Raw genomic sequence first — 26,620 nt, 5'->3', positions numbered from 1 at the left:
CATATATTTAATGACACCCATCTGTCTGTGTGCGTGCGTTTTTTATATATATATATATTTGTTTTTATATATATATATAATTTTAAATAAACAATTGAATTTCTTTAAATTATTTATTTAATAAGTTCATCAAATGTAGTACAGTAGAATACGTACTACATTTCTCATGGGAGGATAGATATGAATGATAGATGCAAAAGAAGGATGAATGTGAGTTTATATGAAATATCATTTATTAACTTGTTTGTAAAATAATAAAGAAGTTATGGTTTTGAAACATAATAAACTTTCAGTAGGTACCAAAATTTTAATTGAAAAAAAATTATACAAATACTACAAAAATATTTTGCAAAAGAAAGTTGAATTAACACAATTTATTTAAAATATTTGGAAAATTAGATTTGATTACGCACTTTTCTTTTCAGCGCAAACAATAAAATTTTGTCACTTGTAACAGATTACTTCTCATTTTCTGTAAGTTCATGTGATTATAGTAAGTTCTTCATTGTTTTGAAGGATTCGATACCATCCTCAATTTGTTTGCACTGTTTATATGGCTCTGTTCCACTGTTTTCATCTATATCACTTTGCATGTCTTCAGCTTTTGTAAATATTTCTTGAACGGAACATTTTTATCAACTGATACATAAACATCAAATGTGATTTTTTGAAAATTGTTTCTAAATTCTAACATTGCATTTTCTTCTACATCATTAGCATCTGTTTTTCTTCTCAAAATAAAATAACTTTATTTTGTTTTAATGTCAGTTGGGTTTTGAAATGATAGACACGGGAATCTGTTTGTTTAAAAAATAATCTGAACAGGTGTTATTAACATTATAAGAATAGCATTTGTAATGGCACTATTAGAACAATATTATACTTATGGGAAAACAAAATAAAGCAAGAACAGTAGAACGAGGTTCAACTGTATTTTAAAGTATGTATAATTTGTGGGATCAGTACAAGAAAAATATGTTCTTTTTACATAAATAAAATGTCTATTTAAATGCTAATTAAAATATAATATGGTTTTTAAAAGGATATTTTTAGATTAATGCTATTTTTTTTAATATCATAGGTAGTAGTTATGGAAGTCAAAGGACTTAAATCTTTAGCACCCAATAGAATAGTATATTGTACTATGGAAGTTGAAGGAGGAGAAAAATTACAAACTGATCACGCGGAAGCTTCGAAACCCATGTAAGAAAAATATTCATGAATTATTATTCTTTTATAAAATACTGAACACTATTTAATAATTTTATGATCGAGTTTCTCGTTTGATTAAAGTTTGTAGTTGTATTGTTATCTTCCTTTCAGGGTTAATACTTTTGAAATTCTTTATTGCATGTTAGCATATATAAACGAAACAATAACAAATTATTTTGGTTGCTATGAATTAATTAGAAATTATTACCTGCATTCAAAGATCTGAATCAGATTACATCTGATTTTGAACAGATTGTTGTATTAACCAGTAGTATTACTTAATACACCAGTATAATGTTGCTTGTGTTCCTTGTTAGTAAAAACATTTCATTTATCCATTTGAATAACAAAAATAAAGTTAAGTTAAAAAAGTTTTTTTTAGTAATAATGAAAGCTATAATATTGTGACGTCAGGTGGCTGAGTGGTAGCGCTTCGCGCTCCCGTCCCACAGGTCCTGGGTTCGATCCTCAGACCGGGCAATGTTGAGTCAGCCTTTCATCCCTTCAATGGGTCGATAAATGAGTACCAAGCAGGCTTGGGAACTAATCACTGGGGGTTCCGCGTTTGGCTGACCACCTGACCGGAACATCTGCTCCTGCACCCCAGAGCCCAAGGTCAAGAAAACTAAGATGGACACAGTAGGTTCTGACCCTCTATGGGCTGTTGCGCCACTGAGTTTAGTTAGTAGTAATATTGTTGTTTAACCTTTTTAATTATCAAACTACTAGATTAATATTCTGCTGAAAAAATTGTTTTTTCGTGGAGTAAGATAGTTGAAAACTTAGCACTAGAACTTAACACAGAAAACTTTAAAAAAAAATTTGTGCTAAAACTTAGTGTAAGATAGTTTTCTATACACTCTCTAGATGGTGTTGCTAGTTCAGTCTGGAATGACAGTCGAGGTTTTCATGATTTTATTGGTAAAGCTAAAGGCTCCTAATTTTTCTTCCTTTTATGTGTGAAGTCTTAAATGAATTATTCCCTAATTCACATGGATTTGTCCCATACTATGACTTCCAAAAAGTCTCCATAAAAACATTGTGTACAGGGAAACAACTACTTATAACAGCCTATAAAAATTAAATCATTGCCTCAGCTAAAACTACAGTTTCAGGGAAACTATGTGAAACATTGCGGTAGTTTATTGTCTTCATGTTTATAAAATAACTGATGGTGTACATATCAAAGCATTAAAGAAATGATTTTAAGATTTTTTACTTTTCTAAGTATTTTTATTCATTTTTATAATGGATTTTCGGAATTTTATAATGCAAATTTGCATTATAAAATTCTGAAAATCCAGCCTTATTTTCTCATTGACCTTATATTATTTGCAAATGCTCCAATTTTTTATTTCTAAAATAAAGAGCCACATTTTTAAAATTGAATCTTATCCCCACTGATAAAATTAGTTTTTCTGATTTTGTTGATGAATCTTTAGCTTTTTACAATATTTCTTGGTTTTTACACTGCAAACTGAAAGTTTACACATGTAACTTATAAAATTTATGTAGAATCATAAATATTCAGGGCTTTTATATTATTTTGCTTTCCCTTTGTTTTGCAAGAATTTATTTTCAAAGGCTTTTAATTGAAGCCTCATATGTTGTGAATAATTTATATTAAATTAAATGAAAATTCATTTTCAGGTGGGATACTCAAGGAGATTTCACAACCACACATGCTTTGCCTATAGTTAAAGTTAAATTATACACAGAAAGTCCAGGCTTATTAAGTTTAGATGATAAAGAATTAGGGAAAGTAAGTATTTTGATACTAAAACGTTTATGATCTAGTGCTATTATTTAAGCCAATTCTTACATCATAATTTTTCTCATTGTAGGTTATAATAAAGCCTACTCCTTTGAGTCCTAAAACTCCTGAATGGTACAAAATGATTGTCCCAAAAAATGCTCCTGATCAAGATTTACGAATCAAAATTGTTGTCCGCATGGATAAGCCTCTAAACATGAAGCATTGCGGGTAAATTTTTATTATGTATAGTTATTCATTGCACATTGCTTCTATTATGATGCATTGCTTCTTTAATTTGCAGCATTTGCATAGACATTTTTTTCTCTCAGTTTTTAAGAGGGGACATTACCAAGAGTGCTCTTAAAATTACCACGGTTTATTAATTTTTTGTATGAAAAAATTCTTTCTTGGCTCTACAACCCAGAGCAGGTTAAGTACCTCTCAACAAGTTTTTTCCATCAGTGTCTATCAGATGCATGTTTACAATTAGTCACTTTTTAATGTTTTCAGATCTTTCTTAATGTTATCATGCTATCTGAATGAAGGTCTTTCTTATTATTTAATGCCACCTGGCTTATTGAAGGTTAACTGTTTTGTGGGGTTGAAATCCTCTAATCTAAACTTAGTGGCCAAGATACCTTTATCAGTTTGGTTTGATTACTTTGACTATGTGTGGTTGCTTATATTGACTATAAATATCATGATATTATTTTATTTTATAACCGTCGCTGAACAGCCGACCCAATTTTATGGGTTTACGACTAATAATGTTCAAGTCCGTAGCCTTGTAATTTTGAACCAAATCCGGAAGACAAGGGATCTCCTGGATCGAGTATTAGGAGAAATTTGCCTTCATGGAGGACTTTTTGTTGCATTTTCGTTACATGGAGAGGTAATAATTGTAATCATCCTGAAAAATTCTGCAGATGTTATTTTCTTGGACAGCAGTGAAAGTTTCTCATATTATTTTTATTTCAAAATTAGGAGCCTGTTTTTTTTAAAGTTGTACTCCAATCCAGTTTTGAAAATGTCCACTTTCGTTGTCTTTGTGAATTATTGGTCGTATTAGTGTTTTATGCATAAATTTATGCAAAAAATAGTGATGCAAAATAATAATATTTAAAAATTTTATATGTTATAAAAATGTATTTAAACTGTGTTTTCAATTTTTTTTAAAAATTGTTTGTTAAATTATGTATTTGCAAGAAAAAGTTGGGCACTTGTCCAATTAATTAGAAAATTCTGAAATTACATGCAAAAATCTATCACAATTTAAATAACTGTAATAAAAAAAGAGACTATATAAAATAGGATTTTTAAAAAAAATAATAATATTTTCAGAGAGTGTCAATAATGGCAAAAGTTTGATATAATTCACCAAAAAAATTGGATTATGAAAACACATCAGTCATGTAAACACATTATTTTACACACTGTGATACTTCAAAAACTGTTAAGAAATAATATCATTTTTTAAAAACTTCAGGTATTATTCTCATTTAAAGGACCTACTGTATTTGTTATTACTCAGTGCTAAAGTATTTCTCTTTTTGTGTATAGTGAATTTTAAATGTAAATACTTTTATATTTTATCATCCGATAAAGGGAATTAAATTTGTTGAAGTAACCCAGATTCAAAATCAGTTTTTCTGATTTAGTTTATTTTTTGTCCCAATTTACTTTCATGAAAGTCACGGTAGTTGCTGAGTGCACTGTTAAATTATTTGACTAGTTACTAAGAGTTAAGAACTGAAGTAAAATAATTTCTGCATGAAATTTTTCAGATTTATTTTCAAAGGTCCTTTTAACTTTCCAAATATTTTCACTTTTTGAGGATTTGAAAAAATTTATTTGACATTTAACAGATTTATATAATTGCATTAGTTCTTTTTGTCTAGATTTTGTTGTTTTTTTAAACATTAAATAAGTAAATATACTTTGAATTTTCACATTTGTTTGGATTTTTTGATAATACTCTGAGAAAGTAAAACATAAGGACTGTTTAAAATGATTTTAATATTTCAATAAGTAATAAACTAACAGTTTTAATTCAGTTTTAATTGACTTCAACAATTTATTTCTAAAAACACAAATTGGTAGTGTGTTTAAGAATAAAACATGGTCTAAAAGTTGAAGTAATAAAAGTTTGAAATCACAAACCAAAAGAATTATTCATAATTATTTAATTGATCATCAGATTGAAATCATAATTGAGGAATTTATATATATGTTTATTTTTTAAAGTTTAAACTTAATTATATAATCCTTTTGAATTTAATTTAGGCAATTTTTTTCTAGATCACTACTAAATATTCAATTTCTATTTAGTTTTTGTCTGAATCAAATCTAATTTGACTGAATTAATTTGATATTCAGTTAAAAGTGTCTGCATGTTTTTATGATTCAGTGAAATTCAGAATTTCATTCGGTAAATTTCTCTAGAGTATGAAATATATGTTCCTGGTACCCCTATTTAATGACACCCATCTGTTCAAAATTTCAATAATGTAGATTAAAATCAGAATTATTACTTCATAAATGGTGATATGGCGGAAGAAACTTTTTAAAGTCCCGAACGATCTGTGTAAGGGTTAGGGAACTGGCCTTTCATCAGAAAGGTTCAGAGTTCGAATCCTGGACAAGGCATAGATGTTCTTTCATTCTCTGTACTATCTGACCTTACTGTGGGAGCAATGTTGGCCCACCTAATATGGTGCCCCTGAAAGAGTGGTCAACTAATCTGTCCTTCAGATACCTGTATTGAGGAAATGTCATTCTCCTGGTAGGCATTGGAAGAAAAAAACTTTTTTAAGTATTTATAACAATGCAAAGAAAATTTTATTTGTGTAAATTTTTTTAATAGCATTGCCTATTAGGTACTTATTTATAATTCATATCCCTTAAGCCTTTTAACTTAGTACTTTGATTGCCGGAAATTGAAATTCTGGTGAATACTTAACATTGAATAATGGATTTTATACTTGTGTGGTTTCAAGTTTATCTAGTTATACAAAAATTAAAATGGAAAATAATTTCAGAAGAATTTGAAGAATGTTTAAGAATTTTTAAAATACTAAGCTTTTATTTTCAGCAGAGGATAAGAATTTGAAAAGGCTTTGCCTTTCACTTTTGCTCTTGCAAAAATTCTTTGCTATTTATTATAATTATCAAAACTATTTCATCATTTAAACTTCAGATTTTATATAATGCTTACAATGTCTAGATAAATATTTTTGGTTTTTTTTTTAACAAGACATGAAATTACACTAAAAGTTTATTCATTGGTTTGATTTTTATTGTCATATTATATTCATACGTAATTAATATTTTTTTCTGAAATGAGTGCTTAATGTTTTATTAAAAAATTTTTTGAAAATTTTTTCACAGGTATTTATTTGCGCAAGGAAAGCAAGTTTGGAAAAAATGGAAAAAAAGATATTTTTTGCTGGTTCAGGTAGGTGTTTTTATTGTTTATTCAATTGTCTTAAATTGTACACTGAGCCATGAATTAATCAGTTGTAAAAAAATTATTAAAACATCAAAGTTTGGGATCTTTTAAAATTGTGTGCTATTTTTCCTATTATATTATTGCAGTTCCATATAAATTATGAGAATTGGTTTTTAAAATAAGTTTTTATTTTATGATAATAACAATGATAATAAGTTAACTTGTTTAGTAGGCAACTAGATTCTTTTTTAATAAGCAATTGCACTTGCAAAATGGTATTTCACCATTTGGAAATAAACTATAGACAGATCAGTTACTGTTTAATTTTGACAATTAGATAGGAATGTTGACTAAATATCACCAACACAGTTATATATCATTAACTGCTTCCCTGATTATCCAGAGTTGACTCGGGTATGTACATATTGCAAATATTTATTATCCCGAGGAAACTCGGGCGTAGCAGTATTTGTCAGTTTGTTTTGTTTTATCATGTTTTTACTCGACTGGAAGCAAACAAAACATAATCAGCTGTGTTTGGAAATTTGCCAAATTTTGTTTGGGAGTTTTGCTGTTGGATTGTGGGACTGTACACTTTGTGCGATTGCATATACGATAGTTACTGAATTTACATTTAAAAAAAAAGAATTTTAAAAAAATGGCATATCACTATACCAGTGTTTATAAATTATTACTTTTGTATTGTTCCTTGTTTCAAAAACTATCGTACAAAGATTAGTATTTAACTTTTTTTATTTGTCTGAGATAACTCGGAATAGTAAACTGATGGTAAATTAAATAATTAAAAAAATTTAAAAATTCAACTTAAAACTTGTGTATTATGCTTTGCTTTAGTTCCTTGTATTTATTAATAAAGTAGAAAAATATGTTAATTTTTTGCATTTTTTTAAAAAAATTGTTAATGGAAGCAGTTAGAAAAATTACGTTAAACTCATTATTTTTTAAAAACCATTCTGGTTTGAAAATAGTATCAAATCGTAGTTAATTTAGACTGTTTCAGATTTGAAAGAACTTTCTTTTGTCTAATTATTTTCTTCTCAATTTATGAATAATTTAGGAGATTAGTATTTAGTTGTAATATTTTTCAAATGTGAGTTTTGAAGAAGAAAAAACTAAAAAAATATTTGTTAACTTTTATTACTTATACTTGCAATTTTTGTATATGTTATGTTCAAACTTGTATTTGTTCCCTCCCTCCCCCCCAAAGTAATAGAGTGATTTCAAATTCTTGCTATACAGTATATTATTTATAGTCTCTTTTATCCCTATGTTATATTAGCATCAGTATCAATTCAATAAAAATATAGATGTTAAATATTTAGATGCAAAATATTTAAACCGTGCAAAATATTTAAACCATATATCTCGTTCTGCTATAATTTTTTCTAAATTCATTAAATTTATTTATGTGCTTTTCTTTAACATTATCTTTTAACATTACAAGTAACCCATTCTATTGTAGGTATCACAGTATACTTTTGCAATGTGTAGTTACAGAGAAAAGAAGTCGGAACCTACGGAAATGATGCAGCTGGATGGATATACTGTAGATTATGTTGAACCAGTGCTTGGTAGTAAATTTTTTATGTTTTACTTTTTTTACATAGTTTTCTAATTTGTATTTAATTTATATGCATAAACTCCAATAACTAAACATATATATTTTTACAAATTGTTCTAATTAACTTGTCCTACCAATTTGATAGACCTTTAACCAAAAAGAAAAGGCATATCACATGATTATTACACCAAACAACTAATCTGAAAATTAGTCTACCATTAACAAGTCAATTTAACAAATGGCAATGCTGAACTGCACACTCACTGGAGTGGTGGTCATAGTGTAGCTTAATAAATATGAACTCTAGTACAAAACAAAATTGTTTTGGGCCAGCAGGAATGGGATTATTCAGACTATGCTATATATTTTTCGGAAAATTTTTCTTTGTAGCGAATGTCCTATATATAAACTATATATTGAATTTTTTACTTACTTTTGACAAGAAATCTGCCCATTTTGTGATTAAAAAAACTGGCATTAGTTTTGTGTGTTATGAAATTTGATTTAAACTGAAAAGATTGCATTCCGAAAAATGACACAATTTATACCATTTTGTTTTGGGGTTAGTTAACAGTATGATATGAATTAATTTATTGTTCAGATTGTTTTTGTCTCATTGGCTCCAGAATCCAACCATAATAAAATTAATATTCATTAATGTGATAGTGGTTTCCAAAAGTTATTCATAGTTTATGGTGTTCTAAATAGTTATGCTTCCTTCTCATTTAAATAAAAGTGTCTTCTGAAATCTGTTACTGTTATCTGGGAAAAATCTGTTACTGTAATATTTTTATTAATCTTATTGAAGTTAATGAAAAAGAATAAAGCACATTGAACATTTAGAGCAACTTCAGCTCATAAAAAAACGAGGGCATCACTGAACAAGAATCTACTTTTGTTTGAATAAAATCTCTTTGTACTGATATCTTATAGAGTTTAATATATTATTTCTCATTTCCAGTTTTGTTTAATGCTGCTTCAAATTTCAGATCTTGAAGGTGGGAGGTTTTTCTTCAATGCGGTCAAGGAAGGTGATAGCGTACTTTATGCCAGTGACGATGAAAATGAGTGTCATCTATGGGTCATGGCTATGTACAGGGCTACAGGACAATCTCATAAACCAACTCCCCTTGTTCAACCTCAAACCAGCAAAAACTCTACCATATCTAGGTTACAAGGAGGTATGTGGCAATATTTGCCTTCAAAAATTAGCTCAAATGATTTGTGATACTTGAAAAAAATAAAGAAAGATGTTTCATCTCCTCTAACATTTAGAGAAAATATTTTGGATAAAGGTCATAATTCGTCCGCAAGTATTTTAAGATAGTTCTCATTCCACAAAAAATATTTTAATTTTCATATCTACTGACGAGATAAATTTTAATCAAGCTTTAATACAAAATAATATATTTTTCTTCAACTACGGTAGAAAAACTTTTTAATTTTGATAGAAATTACAGGAACGAGGTAAAAAAGTGTCTAACTGGATCGAAAAGAAGTAAAATATTATTATTTGTAAATGATACAAAATTGTATTATTAGTCATATGTGTTATTTTTCTTTGAAAAGCATTGCTTCTTTTTGCCTTTTAGAACTAGTACCCCATCAGTATTTTTCAATGAAATGAATTTATTACAAGAAATGAGGTACAAAGCATAAAAAATGTGTTTTAGATTCACACTTATTACTTAATATTTATATATAATTAAAGTTTTAGTTTCTTTCGCATAGTAGAAAAACTATTTTATTGCATATGATATTGTTGAACCCTGCAATTAGTTTATGATAGATCTCATCCTACAAAAAGTAGTTATTTTTGATTTATGTTAATAAAATAGGAGTTAATAAGTTTTAAAAAAAACAATATTTTTTTTTTCTCCTTTATACTTTGTTAGGAAAAAACCTTCTAAATATCTGCTTAGGAAATTACAGATAGAAGGAAAAAATTCTGGTTTTATAATTTTTCTTTTTTAATATAAGAGAGACACTTCTTCTTTCCAAACTTCTCTTATATTTTAAAAAAAAAATTGCAAATCCATATTTTCAACCCAGATTTCAATTAAAACTGCTGTGGTGGAAATTCCAAAAACTGACGGCAAAAAAGTCTAACTAGATAGAAAAAAAAGTGAAATATAATTAATTATAAGGGATACAATATTATATTATTAGGCACATATGCTATTTTTCTTTGAAAAGTGTTGCTTCGTTTTGCTTTTTAGAACTAGTTCCCCCTTCCATATTTTTCAATGAAATGAACTTATTACAGGTTTAAAAAATAAGATACAAAGCATAAAAAACGTGTTTTAGATTGACTCCTATTATTTAATATTTATGTCTAAAAAAGGCTTTAATTTCTTTCACATGGTAGAAAAACTGTTTTATAGTATCATATGATATTGTTTATCTTTTAGTGTGTCTACACTCTGCCACTAAAGCTTTTTATGTCTCCAGTCCAGTTGTAGTCCAATCATATGTCTGATCTCAGTAAACTGTAACAAGTAGTTTTTAAAATACATTTTACTTACAATTTATATCCAAACTTACAATTGACCCCTTCTTCTCGTTTTTATGAAAATGATGGGATGAAACTTTTGCCCTCTAAAATTTGATTGTGATATTTCTAGGCTGAAGTGTTCGAAAGTAATGCTCCAAAAAGATTAAAACAATCTATTGCTTATGCCTGTAAACATGTTGATTTTTCTTTCTATGCTCCAAATAGCAACACTAGACTATTTGTAATGTGTTTCAAGATAGTTTATTTTAAACTAGATATCAACATCCCTCAAACATGTTCATTTGCAATTAACCCATAAATTAAAAATACATAATACATATTGTACATACACTTTGTTTCATATAATTTTCTTGAATAAAAAAATATGCTCTTTTATGACTGTTTTCAAAATTATGCAATCATTGCAGGGTTAATACTCAGATTAATAGCTATGCAGATTGAAAATATGTAATAAAATTTCACCAAACTTAATTACTTTTCTAGTTACTAGTATTCTCATAATTTCCATTTATAAATTTTGTTAATAAGTCATTGTTTATTTAGATGCTGATCGTGCAAGGAAGCATGGCATGGATGAATTTATATCAGCAGATCCATGCAAATTTGACCATCATAAGCTTTTCAGAAGCTTACAGACTACAACTCTTGATTATCGGCTAAACGACCCATACTGCTCTTTGGTTTGTATGCCAAATTTTTGTATTTCATTATTACTCTTCAGTTGTATGCAACGTAATTTGTATTTGCATATTTTAATTTGTGCAGTATATTTCAAGGATGGGTTTTCAAACATTAATTTTAGAAAATTGTGGAGATCATCACAGAATCTAGAAAAATGTGGAAATCAATGAAAAAAAATTTCAGAGCATTTAATTTCTATCTTCTTTGTTTTTAATCGCATGAGCACAAGAAATCTTATTGACTGTGGAGATGCAATCTTTTAGAAATTCAAAAGTAGAATTTTAAAAAAAAAATCTTCATAGAGTAGCATTATATATGTCTGTTAGAACTCATAATGCTACATTTAAGTTTATTCATAAGTATTTTCAGAAACCTAATAATCAATAAAATATACTTAACTAAAGTATTATTTATGTGTTTTGTGATAATAATCCCATTAGCAGAATACTTCCACCTGTTCACTGTGACCTGCCCTCTCATAACAAGGTATCCTTGCATTGGGTACCTGGACATATGGGTGTTGGTGGAAATGAACCAGCTGATGAAGCAGCACGGGCTGGCTCCAATGCAATTTTCTGGGACCCTGAACCTGTGCTGGGAATTTCTCCCACCTCATTTAGGGCATCCATTTTCAAGCTCTACGGAAAGATTGCCCATGAGTAATGGCGTGCTGCTGACGGTCAGAGACAAGCTAAGGAGCTGAATCGTGACTGTCCTAGTGTACATCAAAAGGAGCTTTTAAAGCTTAAGAGAAAAGACACCTACACATAATGGGGATAGAATCCAATTCTCTTTGTCGGGGTTGTCATCTTGAAGAAGAGACATCACGACACATACTCTATGATTGATGATGTCTATTCTGCTTAAAGATTTGAGCATTTAGGGCAGCATTGCGTCAATACCTGGAACTGCAAGATACTTGCTGAACTTTATTTCAGCTATAGGGCTTTCTTGCTAATCACGATTTAGGGTTTGGGTACAATAGACCTCTGTTTGATGTGCCCTGCTCGTCAGAGCTGCCCAACCTCTAAGTCTAAGAATACTTCCAGCACGGTGGTAGGCACAACAGATTATTGCAGCATTTGAAGATTATTTTTCATCTGAGTTTTCTTTTTAAAAAGCATGCAAGCATAAAAATTAAAAAGCTGAATTTAGAGGACGCTGCAGAGAACAAAAGGAAGATATTTTGTTTCTGTCGCTAGATTACAGACTTAAATGTTTGGTGATGTATTCCATTTTATTAAGCATGATTGTATAAAATTTAACTTAAATTTAAACAACATAATGTTTTTAGCATAATATTTAAGAACTTTTATAATAAGTTTCCTACATGTATCTTTGATTAAGCGGGATTTTTATTGTAATTTTTGACTACATTGAGGTCGCAGACAAATTTGGATTTATGAAGATAGTGCTGTAAATTGACTCTGTAAATTGTGCTACTGGGATGATATCCTGATAAAATATATAAATACATTTTGTCAAGATAAATTCACATAACAATTTCTTAATAGCTTTAAGCAAAGTGTCTTAATAAGAGTCTTAATAGTCACATTTTTATTTGTTTGTTAAAAGTAATATTTCTTGCTAATTATATATTGAAATGTGTTTGCAGGGTTGGTTCAGTCCTGGGCAAATTTTTTGCCTTGATGAGTATTGCGCTCGTTATGGAGTTCGTAGCTGTTATCGTCATCTGTGCTACTTGCATGACTTATTGGATAGAGCAGAAAAATCTATTATGATTGACCCTACTCTAATACATTATAGTTTTGCTTTTTGTGCGTCACATGTTCATGGAAATAGGTCAGTAAGAAATGCTTTTCTTTAATACATTTTTGTAGTTTTACTTAAAAAAATAAGTTGTGATGAAATTTACAGCAATTTTACTATAAATTTTAATTAAAGTATATGTAAAAAAAATTTTATCTTGTGACTATTTAAATTTAATACCTAAAAATATGAGTAGTTTTTGCCTTTATTTATTTTAATTTAGATGAGAATAATTTAATGCTGTATGAAAAATAAAGGCTCTCATCTTTGAAAGTGATTTTTAAATTTCATGTATCGATTTTATATTTCAATTTTATATATAATTAAAAATAACATTTTAAGTATGAAATTTCCTTATTCATAAATTCAAAGGTTTACTTATAGTGTAACATTATTCTTTTTTACAAGTTTTTTGATGTAAAGATAATTTTTATAAAGATCATTCTAAGTATTTTATATCTGTCACAATTATTCAAACTTTTTATTCATTTGTAGATTTGGCTATTCTTACTAACAAAACTTGTGTTCTGTCTTAATTTGAGAGAAAGAAATCTGTCATATTTATTAAATATAATTTCATCAATAACACAAATTTAACAATGTTTTTAAAAAAATGTTCAATGTTTATGTTCATGCTTTGTTCCTAATGAAATTAACACGTGCTTTCTGAGGAATTTTAGTAAGTTGTTCATGCTATAAAATCTTTACTTGGGATAATTAATAAGGAATATTTCAAAGTTTATAGTGTTTATTTTTTTGGGTAAAATACTAATGCTAATTCCACACTTCACACACAAAAGTACTGCCCCACCTGGACAGGTTGCTACAGATGTGAGGTATGTCATAACTTTTCTGCACGTTAGTCCATTGTTGTCTGCCTTGCTTTTTTGTGCACTATATTTTATGCTTGGCTTTTTATCTATTTTTTTTAGAATTCCTTACCTGTTGATGTTTTACCCTAGTGTGCACGATAATTGCATGTATATTTTTAACTATAAATGGTTACAGAAAGAAAGTCATGTTTAGGGTATTGTGGGAAATATAAATAATGGTATTGCCAGAATTATGTTTAAATTAGAGATGTACATTACTGCAGTTACCAATTATTCATTATTTAGACCAGCTAATGCAGATGGATATTTACTACTGAACAATGTTGGTTTATATTCAAAACTACTCACATCACCTAACCATGACCAAACCTAATCTCATTTTTTAGGCACTCTGCATTTTAATGACTGTGGTAAAAATGCCATGTAGTTTGGCTCCTGGTCAAATAGTTTATTCTAATTTCATGTAAAATTTTGTCCCTGGTCAGATAACATGGACAGCACCTTAGCTGATTCTCCTCTCTCCAAGCTTCTACACCACAACCAACCAACAAGAGGACTTGAATCCAATTTAATGCGCACTTTGTGGCATATACATGCCACTTGTTTTACCGACTGCCATGTTCAAACTCATGACTCCAATTTTTCATCAGCTGCGTGAACGACTTCTAAATCGACCATACCACTAAGTACTCCAAGCTACAATTGTTGCATAAGTGCTTGAAACTAATTTACTCCTGAAATTGAGAATCACTGATTTATACTTGAAAATTAAATTTATACTCTAAGTTTTAAGCAGAGTTACTTCAAACTTAAATTTTGTTATGGTATCCTTACCTAGTTAAGGGTTAAACTTATGAGAAAGCACTTTTTTTTTAATAAATTTGGTTTTGAAAGAATAGGAAATGTGATAAGGAATGTTAAAAATTAGTATTTTTTGTATGGAGGGCAAAAAAGCAAAATAAATTGGTAATATTTTTCCTTCAGTATATTTTATTTTTAAGTAAAAACAAAAATATTTTTTCCGTCATAATAATTCCATGTTATTATTTTCGTTTGAAATCTGATAAAATAATGTGCTTAATTAAAGTTTGGGAATTAAACTTATGTGAATACACACCATATTTAAAAAAAAAGAAAATTATCTTCCTTTTTCTTTGAAAAATTATCAACACCAATAATAATATGTTCCAAAATTATCATTGTTGATAATGCTCATACATTAGTTTTTTCATTTAACTGCTCAGTTTCTTTATATTGTATTCTTTTTTATTGTAGCTCCTTAATTGACTATATGTGCTCATAAAACAATTTTTCCATTATTCTGTAAAGTTCTAAGTACTTTTAAAGAGACAATTTATTTTTTAAAAAGTTTTAGTTGTACTGCACCTTTTTTTGGATACATCTCTGGTTTAAATATTAAAAGAAAAAAAAACTGCTTAGCCTATTAGAACCTTGATAATTTTGTAGTTCTTTAGATTTATACTTTGTTAGTATTTCTTTTTATTTGTTAGTATAGTAAAGCTAACATGTTAAATAAATTTTAGTAACTACTTTGATTGCAAGATTGTTTTTAGAAATCTAAATTTATTTAGAAGCTGATGCCATGCTTTAGTTAAACCTAAAACATTTATGTTAGCTTTAGAATCATCCTCAAAAATTATTTTTCTTTCTTACACAATCCATTTTTGTGATTTAGAAATCTTTGATAGAACAATAATGGACAGTATTTTGGCATTAAATTTATGATTTTTTTTTTAAATTTTATATTTAATTGTTTTGATCAGCATTTTGTAAATAAGAAACATTTTAAACTTATTGAATTGCAGAAAATTCTTGCAACTTCTTTTTTATCAGCTCCACTTCTTTAAAATCTTTTACATTTTTAGGCACTTTTATTTTATAAGTATCTCTTTTTCCTTAATAGAGTAGTTTAGAATGTAGAAATAGTATGCTTGCTTAGAAAACTTAAACTTGTATGCAATTTATATTGCTGCTTTTTTTAAACTTTTGGTTTTATTGTTAGTTTTTCCCAGAAAAAAAATCAAAATTTATATGATTTATTTAAGATTAAAGTATAAATTGCCATTAACTTGGTTTAGTTTTCTAAATATTTTACTCTGCATTATTGAGATTAAGTTTTACAACATTTGATTTTCATATATAATATGTTTTCTTTGCAAAATGCAGCTAGGATTGGGGAATAAAATTATTTTTTAACATGGAATAAAATTTGGAATTTTTAAAAAATCTTATTTCTAAAAGCGGATTTAGTAACTAACAATTAATTTTAATTGTTCTGACAATTTGTGGAATGTGTTGATGTAAATAATTTAAATTATGGAATGAAAAGCAAAAGATGTTGCATGTTTAAAGCATCCACTTTTTAATCATCATTAAACTGATATAACATGTTGCTTATTATTATTATTATTAACATGTTGATTCTGTATTTATTTTATGATTGCAGATTTATTTCTTCTGACCAACTGTGATATAACATTGCACCACTTTTTCCCATCCTCTTTTTTTATCAGCTGAATCACATACCAAGTTTTATTGCACACACTTTTAAGTTTACACACTATCAATGTTTTCCAGCCAGTTTTTATTTCTTTTTATTGTGTTTTAACCATTTATGTCAAGCCATTTTAAAAATTATTATATGGATGGTTAACCATGTAAAGCTCAACACAGATGGCATTAGTTGCCAAAAAAAAAAAAAAACTTCAATTTTGATTTTTTTTTAAATCAAAGCCTAGAATTTAGGAAATCATACCATTTTCGAATAAGGAATTTTTTTTTTTGTATGATTTTTCTTTATCAGCAATACTTCAAAATTCTTCTACTTGTTTCAGAATTTAAAATGGAGTAAAGAACAAATTAATGAGCTAAAAATAATTCTTTATTAAACAAGTAGGTGATAAAACAAAAGAATATGAATTTTAGTTTTATTAATTTATGTGTTGTAATATTTTGAGTTCAATTCCCTAAAATCATTTGTGACCTGATGAAATCTATAAAACTTAGAAAAATCTTATGAGTGATACTTGTAAAGGTCAAAATTGTCACTTTTTCTGTAATTTATGTAAAATTATTTTTTTCCCTTGGTGTAGGTATTACAGTACAAATGATTAATTAAATACTTGGTAACAGATGATTAATTAAATTTCACTAAGAAAAAAGCAATTTTTATGATTAGGAAAATTTATTCAAGAATTTTAACGTAGATCAGTCTGGAATTACAGAGCAATCAGTTAACCATCCATGTTATTCCAAAGCTGAAATATTTCTTTTTCCTTTAAAAATTCCTGGCCTAAAGTTTTGAAAAAAGATTTATTTGTTCCTTTCCTAAATCTATGTGAATATTTTTTTTTTTTGTGTTCAGAGCTTCAAAAACGAATATGGTAAATAAAATATACCAATTTAATAGTACTTTTGTGTGAATAAAAATATTGAAAGTGATAAGTGTTCTAGGATTCTACAATCAAATTTTCTCTTCTTTTTTTATTACACTATAACTTTAATGAAATGTATTGCTTTAAAAATTTTTATTCTTTTATCCTGGGTTTTGTTCATTAAAATTATTAACTTAAATGTTTGTGAAAATTTCAGCCATTTAAATATTTATGTTGTGTGTTTAGATATAGGTATTGAACAGTCCCATTTTATGTGTAACCTAATTTTGAATTTTTCTAAAAATCATTTTTTGTTTTAATTTAATTTTCTGTACACAGTTTCTTTCATATTCTTTGTTCAAATGCTTTTGAATAACAATCATGGTAAAAAATAAAACTGTTTGGAAATCAACTTCTGATTTTTTTGTTGTAAAAATAATCCTTCAGTAACTATATATGTATATATGCTATCATCAAACTAGTTTGTTTGCTATGAAGTATTGTGGATAAACCTTTTTTTACTTTTGAAACATATGAATTATTTTTAAAACTGGACAGAGACTTGTTGTATTTAGCACATGAATTTTTTTTTAATCCTTAAAAGACAGTAAAATTTTCAGTTTCAAAATGTTGATTATGTTATTAAATGTTCTGAAAAAATATATCCTTCTGTGTGTAATCTGTTAAAATAAAGTAAGTTATTCTTCACATATTTCTAGAATCGATTAAAAAGAGACTCTAGAAAAGACTAGAAGGGACTCTCTATTCTTAATTTTTCTTTTTGTTTTCTACTCGTTTGTAATGTAATTTGTAAGATTGCCAAGCACTGAAACATAACCAGAAAGAATGTTAAAGACATCAACCTAAAATTGTAGAAATCTTTTTTTTTTCATTCATATTTTTTTAAAAAAATATTAAATTAATAAATTTACTGTTCATATTACAACCTACCAATTGTTTTAAGATTAATATTGTGTATTTAAATTACAAAGTACTTTGATAAAAAGACATCCATTTATTCCTTAAAACTTTAAGAGAAATGAAATTACTCTGCAGAAATGTATTGGATTCTAAGGGACAAACCCTTTTGTTTTTAACTCCATTTATTAAATATTTGATATTATTCAAAATTTTCCTTAAAGGTTTCTTTCATATTATTGTTATGTATGACTTAGAACTATCGTTTTCTGATTAATGTTATTGTAGTAAAAATATATTTATCAGTAGCTAATACTTGATATGGTGCACTGTTGTATCACAGTTGTTCATCTATTGTTAATCTTAATTATGCATAATTTAAATTTCTTAAAATATTAATGTTAAAAATTACAGCTGGAAAAAGTTTTCTTGTATATTTAATGATTACATTTATTAGAAATGATTAGTTATTTTCTTAATCTTATGATAATTTTTACTTTCAAGTGAACTTAAGTGATATTATATTTGCTTGATATTAAAGCATGGATCTTTTAGTATTTAAAAAATTGAAACATCATATTGGTTTATTAGCATGGTAGCGTCTAAAAAGTTGTTGAAGATCCTGCTGTATTTTTTTAAAATTTTATTTTAACCACTTTTGTAATAACTTTTTTTTTAATTCTATGATACATAAATGAATGTTAATTTAGTCTAAAGTGAATTTTTTTTTGCACAAATACAAAATTATTCAAAAGCTAATTAAAGTTATTTCATAGATTATATTTAGCTAAAAACAAATAATGAACTGAAATATCTACAACTTCCACAATATTTTTTTCAACAATAATGGCTTTTTAAAGAGCCTGAGATTTTTGTAAAATAAAGTGTTTTAGTTGTATAAGTTAGTAGTAGAAAACAATTAAGGTGTAACTTACAGTTAGGCGAATTTTTTACAAACGCTTTAGCTAAGTTTCATTGAAGATTGGTTCAACTAATTAAACTTCTTTTTACCACTAAGTTTTATTGTGCTTATTTACTAAATATTGAAAACTGATTTCGAAATAGGTTTTAAAAATAAAAAAATCATCTCAAGAAACATAAATAGTTAACATTCATATTAGTATAATTTTAAATTTAATTTAAAATTTGCATTATCATTCAATACTTTGCATACAAAGATGAAAAGTTTCTTATTATAAAAGTTAATTTTTCTACCTATGCATTACATTTGGATGGTTTGTTCAGAGTCTAAAATAATGTAAACACATACCTAAATTATTTTAAAAAGCTTAAATTGTATGAAACAGTGTGACATGAATGTACAAATTACATATTAAAAAAGATCTGAAACATTTTTTTTTATTCGAACTGTGTTCTTGTTTTAAACATTTCTCTAATAATCAAATGTTTTGTGTACATCATATACTTTATATAAATAATGCTTGATAAAAATGTATAAGAAATAATATTTTTTAAATTAATTTTTTAATTTGAAATTCAAGAAGCAAGTTAAAGCCATTTTTAAATAAACTCCATAGCTTATTATAAAGATTGTATCAATCTTAAGAACAAATTTATGCATATTATAAATATAATTTAGTATACTAATTTTATTATAATATTATATGTGCTTTACTGAAATAATATTCTAAAAAAGTAAAAGTTGTTTTCTACCTAAGGCCAGACGGCATTGGAACTGTGACTGTTGAAGAAAAAGATATTTTTGCCGAAATTAAGGAACGATTAAGAATACTTCTCGAAAACCAAATTACTCATTTTAGGTAATTATAATTGTCTTTTGTTTATAATGTAGTCAAAATCAGCTTATTATTTAAAATCCACTCGCAAATTTGTTTTCTTAAGTTTTGATTATCCTCTTAGAAATTGTCTCTAATGTACCCCAGTTCACTTTCTTTCTTTCTTTTTGCATTTAGTTAATAGCAAACTTTTATCAGTTTACCTGAAACAGAATATTGTTTACATTTGGCACTGTATGACCAATTTTTGAAGCTCTACTCTAAACTCGCTTTTTTTAAAAAAAAAAAATTGTTTAAATCTTTTTATTTCATAGCTTAGCGTGCGTAATTAAATGTTAAGGTTTTAATTTGTGTCTGTAACTGTCATTTTAACATTGCTTTAATTTTTCTTTCAATGTGACTTGAAATAAACTATCTTTTTTTTTCTTTCATTTTTTAGTTTAGGGTGATGAATATTCACCATTTCAGGACATTACCATTTTGTTATTTCATTTTTAAGACTTCTTTGATATCATTTTGCTTACTTAAAGTTATTTGAATAATTAATAAAATTTTTATTCAATAATTTGCAGTTTTTAAGTATTTTTCTCAATTAACATTTAAAGGATTGCTCCTAAACTATATATGCTATTTAAGCGATTGAGGAGCTTGGTACTATAATAAAGTAAATCTCTTTTTTTATTTTTTTATTACTGTGAACAATGTAGTTGCTCCAATCAGTGTAAAAACTAACCATAAATGTAAAATTAATCATCTACTGTATGATAAATATTGTGTTGAATAACTATGTAAGGCTATAGATTTTGAAAGGAAATTTTTTTTTCTGCATTTAGCTCTCCCTAACAATTTGTGCAACTAAACCTACCTTGTTACATTTCACCATACCTTCTGTTATATATGAGATAGGCTTGTTGATCTTCTAATAGAGTGCTTTGCGAAAAATATTGGTTTTCATTATTTGCCTTGTTGATTTATTTTCTGAAGCTGATAAAAAAAATTTCTTAGTAACATTTCACAGCATCTTCCAATGGTTTCACAGAGTTTCAATTATGTTGTAAATAGGACTGGGCGATATCAGAAATTTTATATAGTGATGCATCGTCAGTTTTGCATCGCGATATAGTATTTTTGAAATTCATTTACTTGTAAGGCGCAGAAAGTCGGATTTCTATCAAAACTTCTTACTCAGATTGATTTAATCAATTTATGAATTTGATGTATATGTTTTGTTTAAGAAAGATATTAATGGTATATTTTCTAAAAACGATTGCACAAATAACGAAAGATTTCTTAGTTTTAAAATAAATAATAAAAATATAAATAAAATTGAAATTTATCAATATATTTACCTAACAATATAGAAAGAAAATTCAAAAAATAAGTTCGTTANATGGTATATTTTCTAAAAACGATCGCACAAATAATGAAAGATTTCTTAGTTTAAAAATAAATAATAAAAAAATAAATAAAATTGAAATTTATCAATATATTTACCTAACAATATAGAAAGAAAATTTAAAAAATAAGTTCGTTAAAAATTATTTGTATGCTTAAAATGAAGTGCTAAATAAATTAAACAAAACAAAACAAAAAAACACTTTTAAAACAACACTATTTTTTATCATTATTATTTCACATAAGTAATAAAGTTAAATTGAATAATTACGGAATTCTGAATGAAAAAAACAAAGTAAGGTTTAATTTCTTAAAAATAAAAACAAAAGAATTATGATATTCGATAATATATTCAACTGACAATATTGAAAGAAAATTAAAAAACACAATTATACTCTTTAATAAAACAAAGTGCTAAATGATTTTAAAAAAAGAAGTGACAATCGCAAACATTACTAATTTTTTTGAATAAACAAAGTTGATTGACTTATGTTCAAAGAAATTTTTGTTTCAAAATAAAATTTTACCTAATTAATTAAGAAACGCTTCTTTATATTCTTTTCAATAATAGATTACGTTCAGAACAAGGTAATGACGGCGATCGCAAAGTCAGTCCCACTGAAAATAATCTACAAGAAACGATATCAAGTCGCGACAAAGAGGAAGAAAAAACTAAGTGATGCGGAAACGAACATGTGAGATCACGATATATGTTCTCAAAACTGATTCTGATTCTACCGCTCACCCTTCAATGCCGTTTCAATATAACGATACGTGCATCGTCTTTCCCAGTGCGAGTTGGCATCGGAACGTGAGACATCCTTGCGTGTCTTTTATCGCTATATCGTTCGTCTTCTTTACTCGACGGCTTAAATCAGGTTTCTGATGCATCGCCTGGAACGAAAGTCGCTGTATCGGCCTGCCGATACAGGCGTTAAATCGATGTCTCAATATATTGATTTATAGCCCAGTCCTAGTTGTAAATATAGATATGTACCATTCATTTGTCTTTTCAATCAAAATGTATTTTGCTGTATAACATATGTTTTTCTATCTTTTGGCCAATTAACTTTTTTCTCTCCCCTGTTTAGGTATTGCTTCCCCTTTGGTCGACCAGAAGGTGCACTTAAAGCTGCACTTTCTTTGTTGGAGAGAGTATGTAAAATTTTGTTTATTCTTAGCTAGTATTTTTCACTCACTTTGAAATGTATATATTACTTCTATATACGTATTTCTAGGAAAATACATATATTGAAAATGAAGGCTAAAAGCTACTTATTTGTTGCTTTATAAAATAGATTTCACTTTTTTTCTTATCAAAAAATAGAATGTTTTGCTTATAAAAATAGAATGTCAAAAACTTCACTGTGTAGATTTGCTTCTTTTTTCTCTTCACTGGCTCAGTAGCCTAGGGTGGGCCCTGGTCTTCTTCAGGCATCTCTTTTGAAGACTGTTTTCCTGATTTTTGTCTTAAAAGTGTTACACAATTAATACATCTCACCGGGAGTCTGCCTTAAATTAGAGCCTGCCCTTATAGATTTTATAAAGTTATAGATTAAATCTTCTTTTTTATGAATTGTTTGTGTGGACCCTGCCTAGTATACAGCGTAAAATCTCTAAAGCACCCTTATCACATAAAATCAGAGGCTCAAGTTCCTAATAAATTTGTTAGCAAATTAGCAGTTTATTATTTTATTAAATTTGAGAAAGTTAGATTTTAAAAGCTCTTCAAGCCATAGAACATCTGTTTACAGTAGAAATTTGGGCCCATATCCAAGAGGTCGTGGGTTCGATCCTTGCCGGCCGAAGACTCCCCGTGTAGTAAATGGTGACTGATGCACGTTAAATCTGTAGAATCATAAAGTCTTCCCTTTACCCATTACAAATCATACTTCTGGGGGTACTGATCCAGGAGTTTCCTTGTCTTCTGGATTGGTTCAAAATTACAAGGCTACGAAGTTGAACGTAAGTAGTCGTAAACCCATGAAATTGGGTCGGCTGTTCAACGACGGTTATAAAATAAAAATAAAATAAAATATATATTTCTGGAGAGAGATTACTCTTTATTATATAATTTCTTTCTCTAATGTTTTGCGAAAAAAAGGAGATAAAACAAATGCTAAAAACCAACACTAAATTACGTGTAGCTCTTTGTGATGATATTAAGTAACTATAATTCTATGTGTTACTGGCAAAGTTTGAAACCTGATATTCTATAAAATGTCCAGGCCTTGTCTGCAGTGCCTAAAACTAAATGGCAATGTATGAAACGATTCATACTTTACACATTTCCAATGCATTATATAGAATACCAAATGAGAAACCTGCAAAGTATGAAATAAATTTCTGATTTGAAGAAAACTTTCTGCTCTAGATCTGGAGATGTAATTCACATTAACCCTTGAACACAGTGACGTTCTCATTGTGCCAATTGACAAAGCTGTGTTGACCAATCAGATTTAAAAAATTAGTTATGTGTGAACCTTACTCTTTAAATAACGTTAACATTTAACGTTAAAAGTAATTACCAGAAAACTACTGGTTTTTATTGTCCACTCACTACACTACTACTTTTAAAAAGAAGCGTACTTTATTACAATCTACAAAAAATGTAGCGCCTATGGTAATATCTCTACTACTTCCGACCACTGTATATACTTCACAAAAAAATTTTTAAAAAAATTAAACTTCTGTCGATGATAGATTCATTGTTTATATGTACAAATAAAATCCAATTCTAGGTTTTAATGAAAGACGTGATGACTCCAGCTCCTCCAGAAGAAGTCAGATCAGTTATTAAAAAATGTTTAGAAAATGCAGCACTCGTAAACTACACTAGAATATCAGAACAAGCCAAAATTGAAGGTAAATTATTTGCAAATTTGGGACAGTACTATCTATTTAAGTATAAACAAAAAAAAATATTATTTTTAAATAAGTGTCTTAAATTAAAAGTATATTGTCTGTTTTATATTCCTTCTTTTAAAATAGGTTTACTAAATATAAATATCATGTCTTTTTTTTTTTTTTTTTTTAAATTCTGTTTACTGTTTATTATGAATAATCTTAAACAGATAAATTATTGTATATCCTGGGGTATAAGTCAACCTAATTTTCGATTACAATATATTGATTATTCTGGTATGTCAGGTGTATGTCAACCGCTGTCTGAACGAAATATGAAAATTTCTGAAATTAGAAAATAAATGAACTTATTAAATCTCTCTGAATATGATACATTTTCCCTCAAATAAAGATGTTGTGAGAGACCATCTCCAAAATATAAATTTAATTGTTATTGTGACAACTTTTGATAAGTGTGGAATTTCGAATTTTTGGATGGGGTTTAAAATTATTTTTTGTGGGACTCAGCAGATGAAGTTGAAGTAAAATCCTTTTCAAAATTGAGACCCGAATAAAGACGCTGATAATGTTACTGAATCTGACATAGATGATGATCTGAAATCTTTAAATTTGTAGCTTTATGTTATGTCTTAAAAGTTTTCATTGTGTTATATTTTTTGAAATACTATTAAATAAATTAACTTTCTTTAATATTAATTTTTCAGAACGTATTTTAAGGAATTGTAAAAAAAACCTTTTTCTGTAAAGAAAGTAAGAGAGAAAATGCAAAATTAATTTTACATAACAGGGGTGGCCAAGATCCTTGATAGTCGAGCCATTTTTCAAAATTTGAAATTTTTCGCGAGCCTTAATAAAATACATATTTAAAAGGTAATTAAAAAATTTTGTTTTACAGAAATTATATCTATAATATAAGTAAAAGTACGAAATATGTGTATTGAATTTAAATATTAAACACATTTATTTTACTTCTCTTGATAATTCTTTAAAATTTGGTGAATAATTGGTGACAACACTTCGCAGTAATTTCTTGAGATATTACTGATCGGTGTTTGGATTTCACGAATTTTAAAGTGAAATAAATTGATTCACTTAAGTGCATTGTTCCAAATCTTGAAATAATTCGACAAGCAGCCTTTTTTAATTCAGGATACTTCGATTCTGGTACAAATTTCCATAATTCAGTAATCGATGTCGACTTATATTTTAATTGTAGAGCTTGATCTTCGTGCATCTCTATTAATTCTAATTCTCCAGATGCTTTTTGGTTCCTAATTATATTGGAAATGGAAAACTTACCTTGAATTATGGTAATTTCGAATAGATTCCGAAAAAAATCATGATGATTTAAAATATTTCAAGTCTTGAAATCTATTTTGGAATTCTGTCAATATTCCTTCTAGCTTACTTTTTCTTAGAAAAAAGGGAATAAATTATTGGTAGATCGTGTTAATCGGTCTGGAGTTGGACGATTACGCCACTATTTATGTTCGTTCGCGTAAATTTCGATGTGTCATATCATTCTTATCTTGGGCGGAAATGAAATTAGTTCCAATGTTCCACTTAATCTTTCATATTTGTTGTCAGTAATTTAAAAAACATTTTGAAACCCATGCGGAATGATAATAATTTGTTGAAATATAATAGCGCAAAAATGAAAAGGGAACTCTGGTTCATTTATTGAGAGCCACAAATAATCCTTCAAAGAGCTGCAGTTTGGCCAACCCTGTTATATAACATAGTAAAAATAGTTTTTGAAAGGAGTAAATTGATACAGAGTTATTTATATCTGTCTTATTGTTTATAATACAGACTTATGCCCCAGGACATACGATAGTAATAAATAGTTCTTTTCATTGAAATATTTAAAAAAAAAAAAAGAGTTTTGATAGTTGTTTTAATTATTGAATTTAGAAATAGTAGCGTGTGCATTATATGTTTGCATATCAAAAAAGGCCGAAAACGTGTTTATGCATGTATCAGGTCTACTTTGAATTCATCGAGATAGGGTTTAGATATCATAAAGCTAATGGATTGTTCACTTTTCAGCAGTGCTGATGCTAATTTTTTTTAAATTTTATTTTACTTTTATGAGTTTTTTGGTAATAAATACTGACGTTTGGTAAAATGTTTCACAAGTATTTTTCTTAAAGCAAAATATGCAAATTTTGTTAAAAAAATATTGCTGACATATATATCTAACAATTATGTTAATTTTTGAAGCTAATTTAGCCAGTGATGATATTCAAAGAAAACTTTTTTAGAATTAAATTAACCTTTCTTATTTTAAATATATTTTTCTTATAAATTATTTGTAAAAAACTGCTTTTGAAATTAATAATAACTTTTCATGTTTAAAAATAAAGGAATAGTACACAAAATTTATGTCTGTCAAATTCATCTATTCATCCAACCAAGGCAAAGTCAATATATGTACTTTCATCTATGCTTTATTCATATTGTTTTTTGCCTTAAGCACTTGTTCATAATTTT

At 27.5% G+C, this 26,620-nt stretch overlaps 1 protein-coding gene across 8 annotated transcripts in view; it reads left to right on the top strand.

The window, feature by feature from the left end:
- The window catches only part of LOC107440981 (calcium-dependent secretion activator 1), an 82,261-nt gene that overhangs the window by 21,389 nt on the left and 34,252 nt on the right, over nucleotides 1-26,620 (top strand). For 5 of the 8 annotated variants that reach the window (XM_043046046.2, XM_043046049.2, XM_016054093.3 and 2 more), the window contains 12 exons: nucleotides 1,082-1,203; nucleotides 2,863-2,974; nucleotides 3,057-3,196; nucleotides 6,356-6,422; nucleotides 7,900-8,008; nucleotides 8,988-9,179; nucleotides 11,057-11,193; nucleotides 12,810-12,997; nucleotides 13,765-13,800; nucleotides 19,790-19,891; nucleotides 22,354-22,417; nucleotides 24,004-24,127. In XM_043046046.2, the coding sequence (XP_042901980.1) occupies nucleotides 1,082-1,203; nucleotides 2,863-2,974; nucleotides 3,057-3,196; nucleotides 6,356-6,422; nucleotides 7,900-8,008; nucleotides 8,988-9,179; nucleotides 11,057-11,193; nucleotides 12,810-12,997; nucleotides 13,765-13,800; nucleotides 19,790-19,891; nucleotides 22,354-22,417; nucleotides 24,004-24,127 (1,393 nt within the window). The remainder of the gene's footprint in view (nucleotides 1-1,081; nucleotides 1,204-2,862; nucleotides 2,975-3,056; nucleotides 3,197-6,355; nucleotides 6,423-7,899; nucleotides 8,009-8,987; nucleotides 9,180-11,056; nucleotides 11,194-12,809; nucleotides 12,998-13,764; nucleotides 13,801-19,789; nucleotides 19,892-22,353; nucleotides 22,418-24,003; nucleotides 24,128-26,620) is intronic. The other 3 variants (XM_016054101.3, XM_016054095.3, XM_043046047.2) reach the window with 1 other exon arrangement.

This window comes from Parasteatoda tepidariorum, chromosome 10 (assembly GCF_043381705.1).
Source record: "Parasteatoda tepidariorum isolate YZ-2023 chromosome 10, CAS_Ptep_4.0, whole genome shotgun sequence".
In the NCBI taxonomy this organism is placed as follows: domain Eukaryota; kingdom Metazoa; phylum Arthropoda; class Arachnida; order Araneae; family Theridiidae; genus Parasteatoda; species Parasteatoda tepidariorum.
Note: the sequence above shows the minus strand (reverse complement) of the source record. Positions and strands in the feature narration are given on the sequence as shown.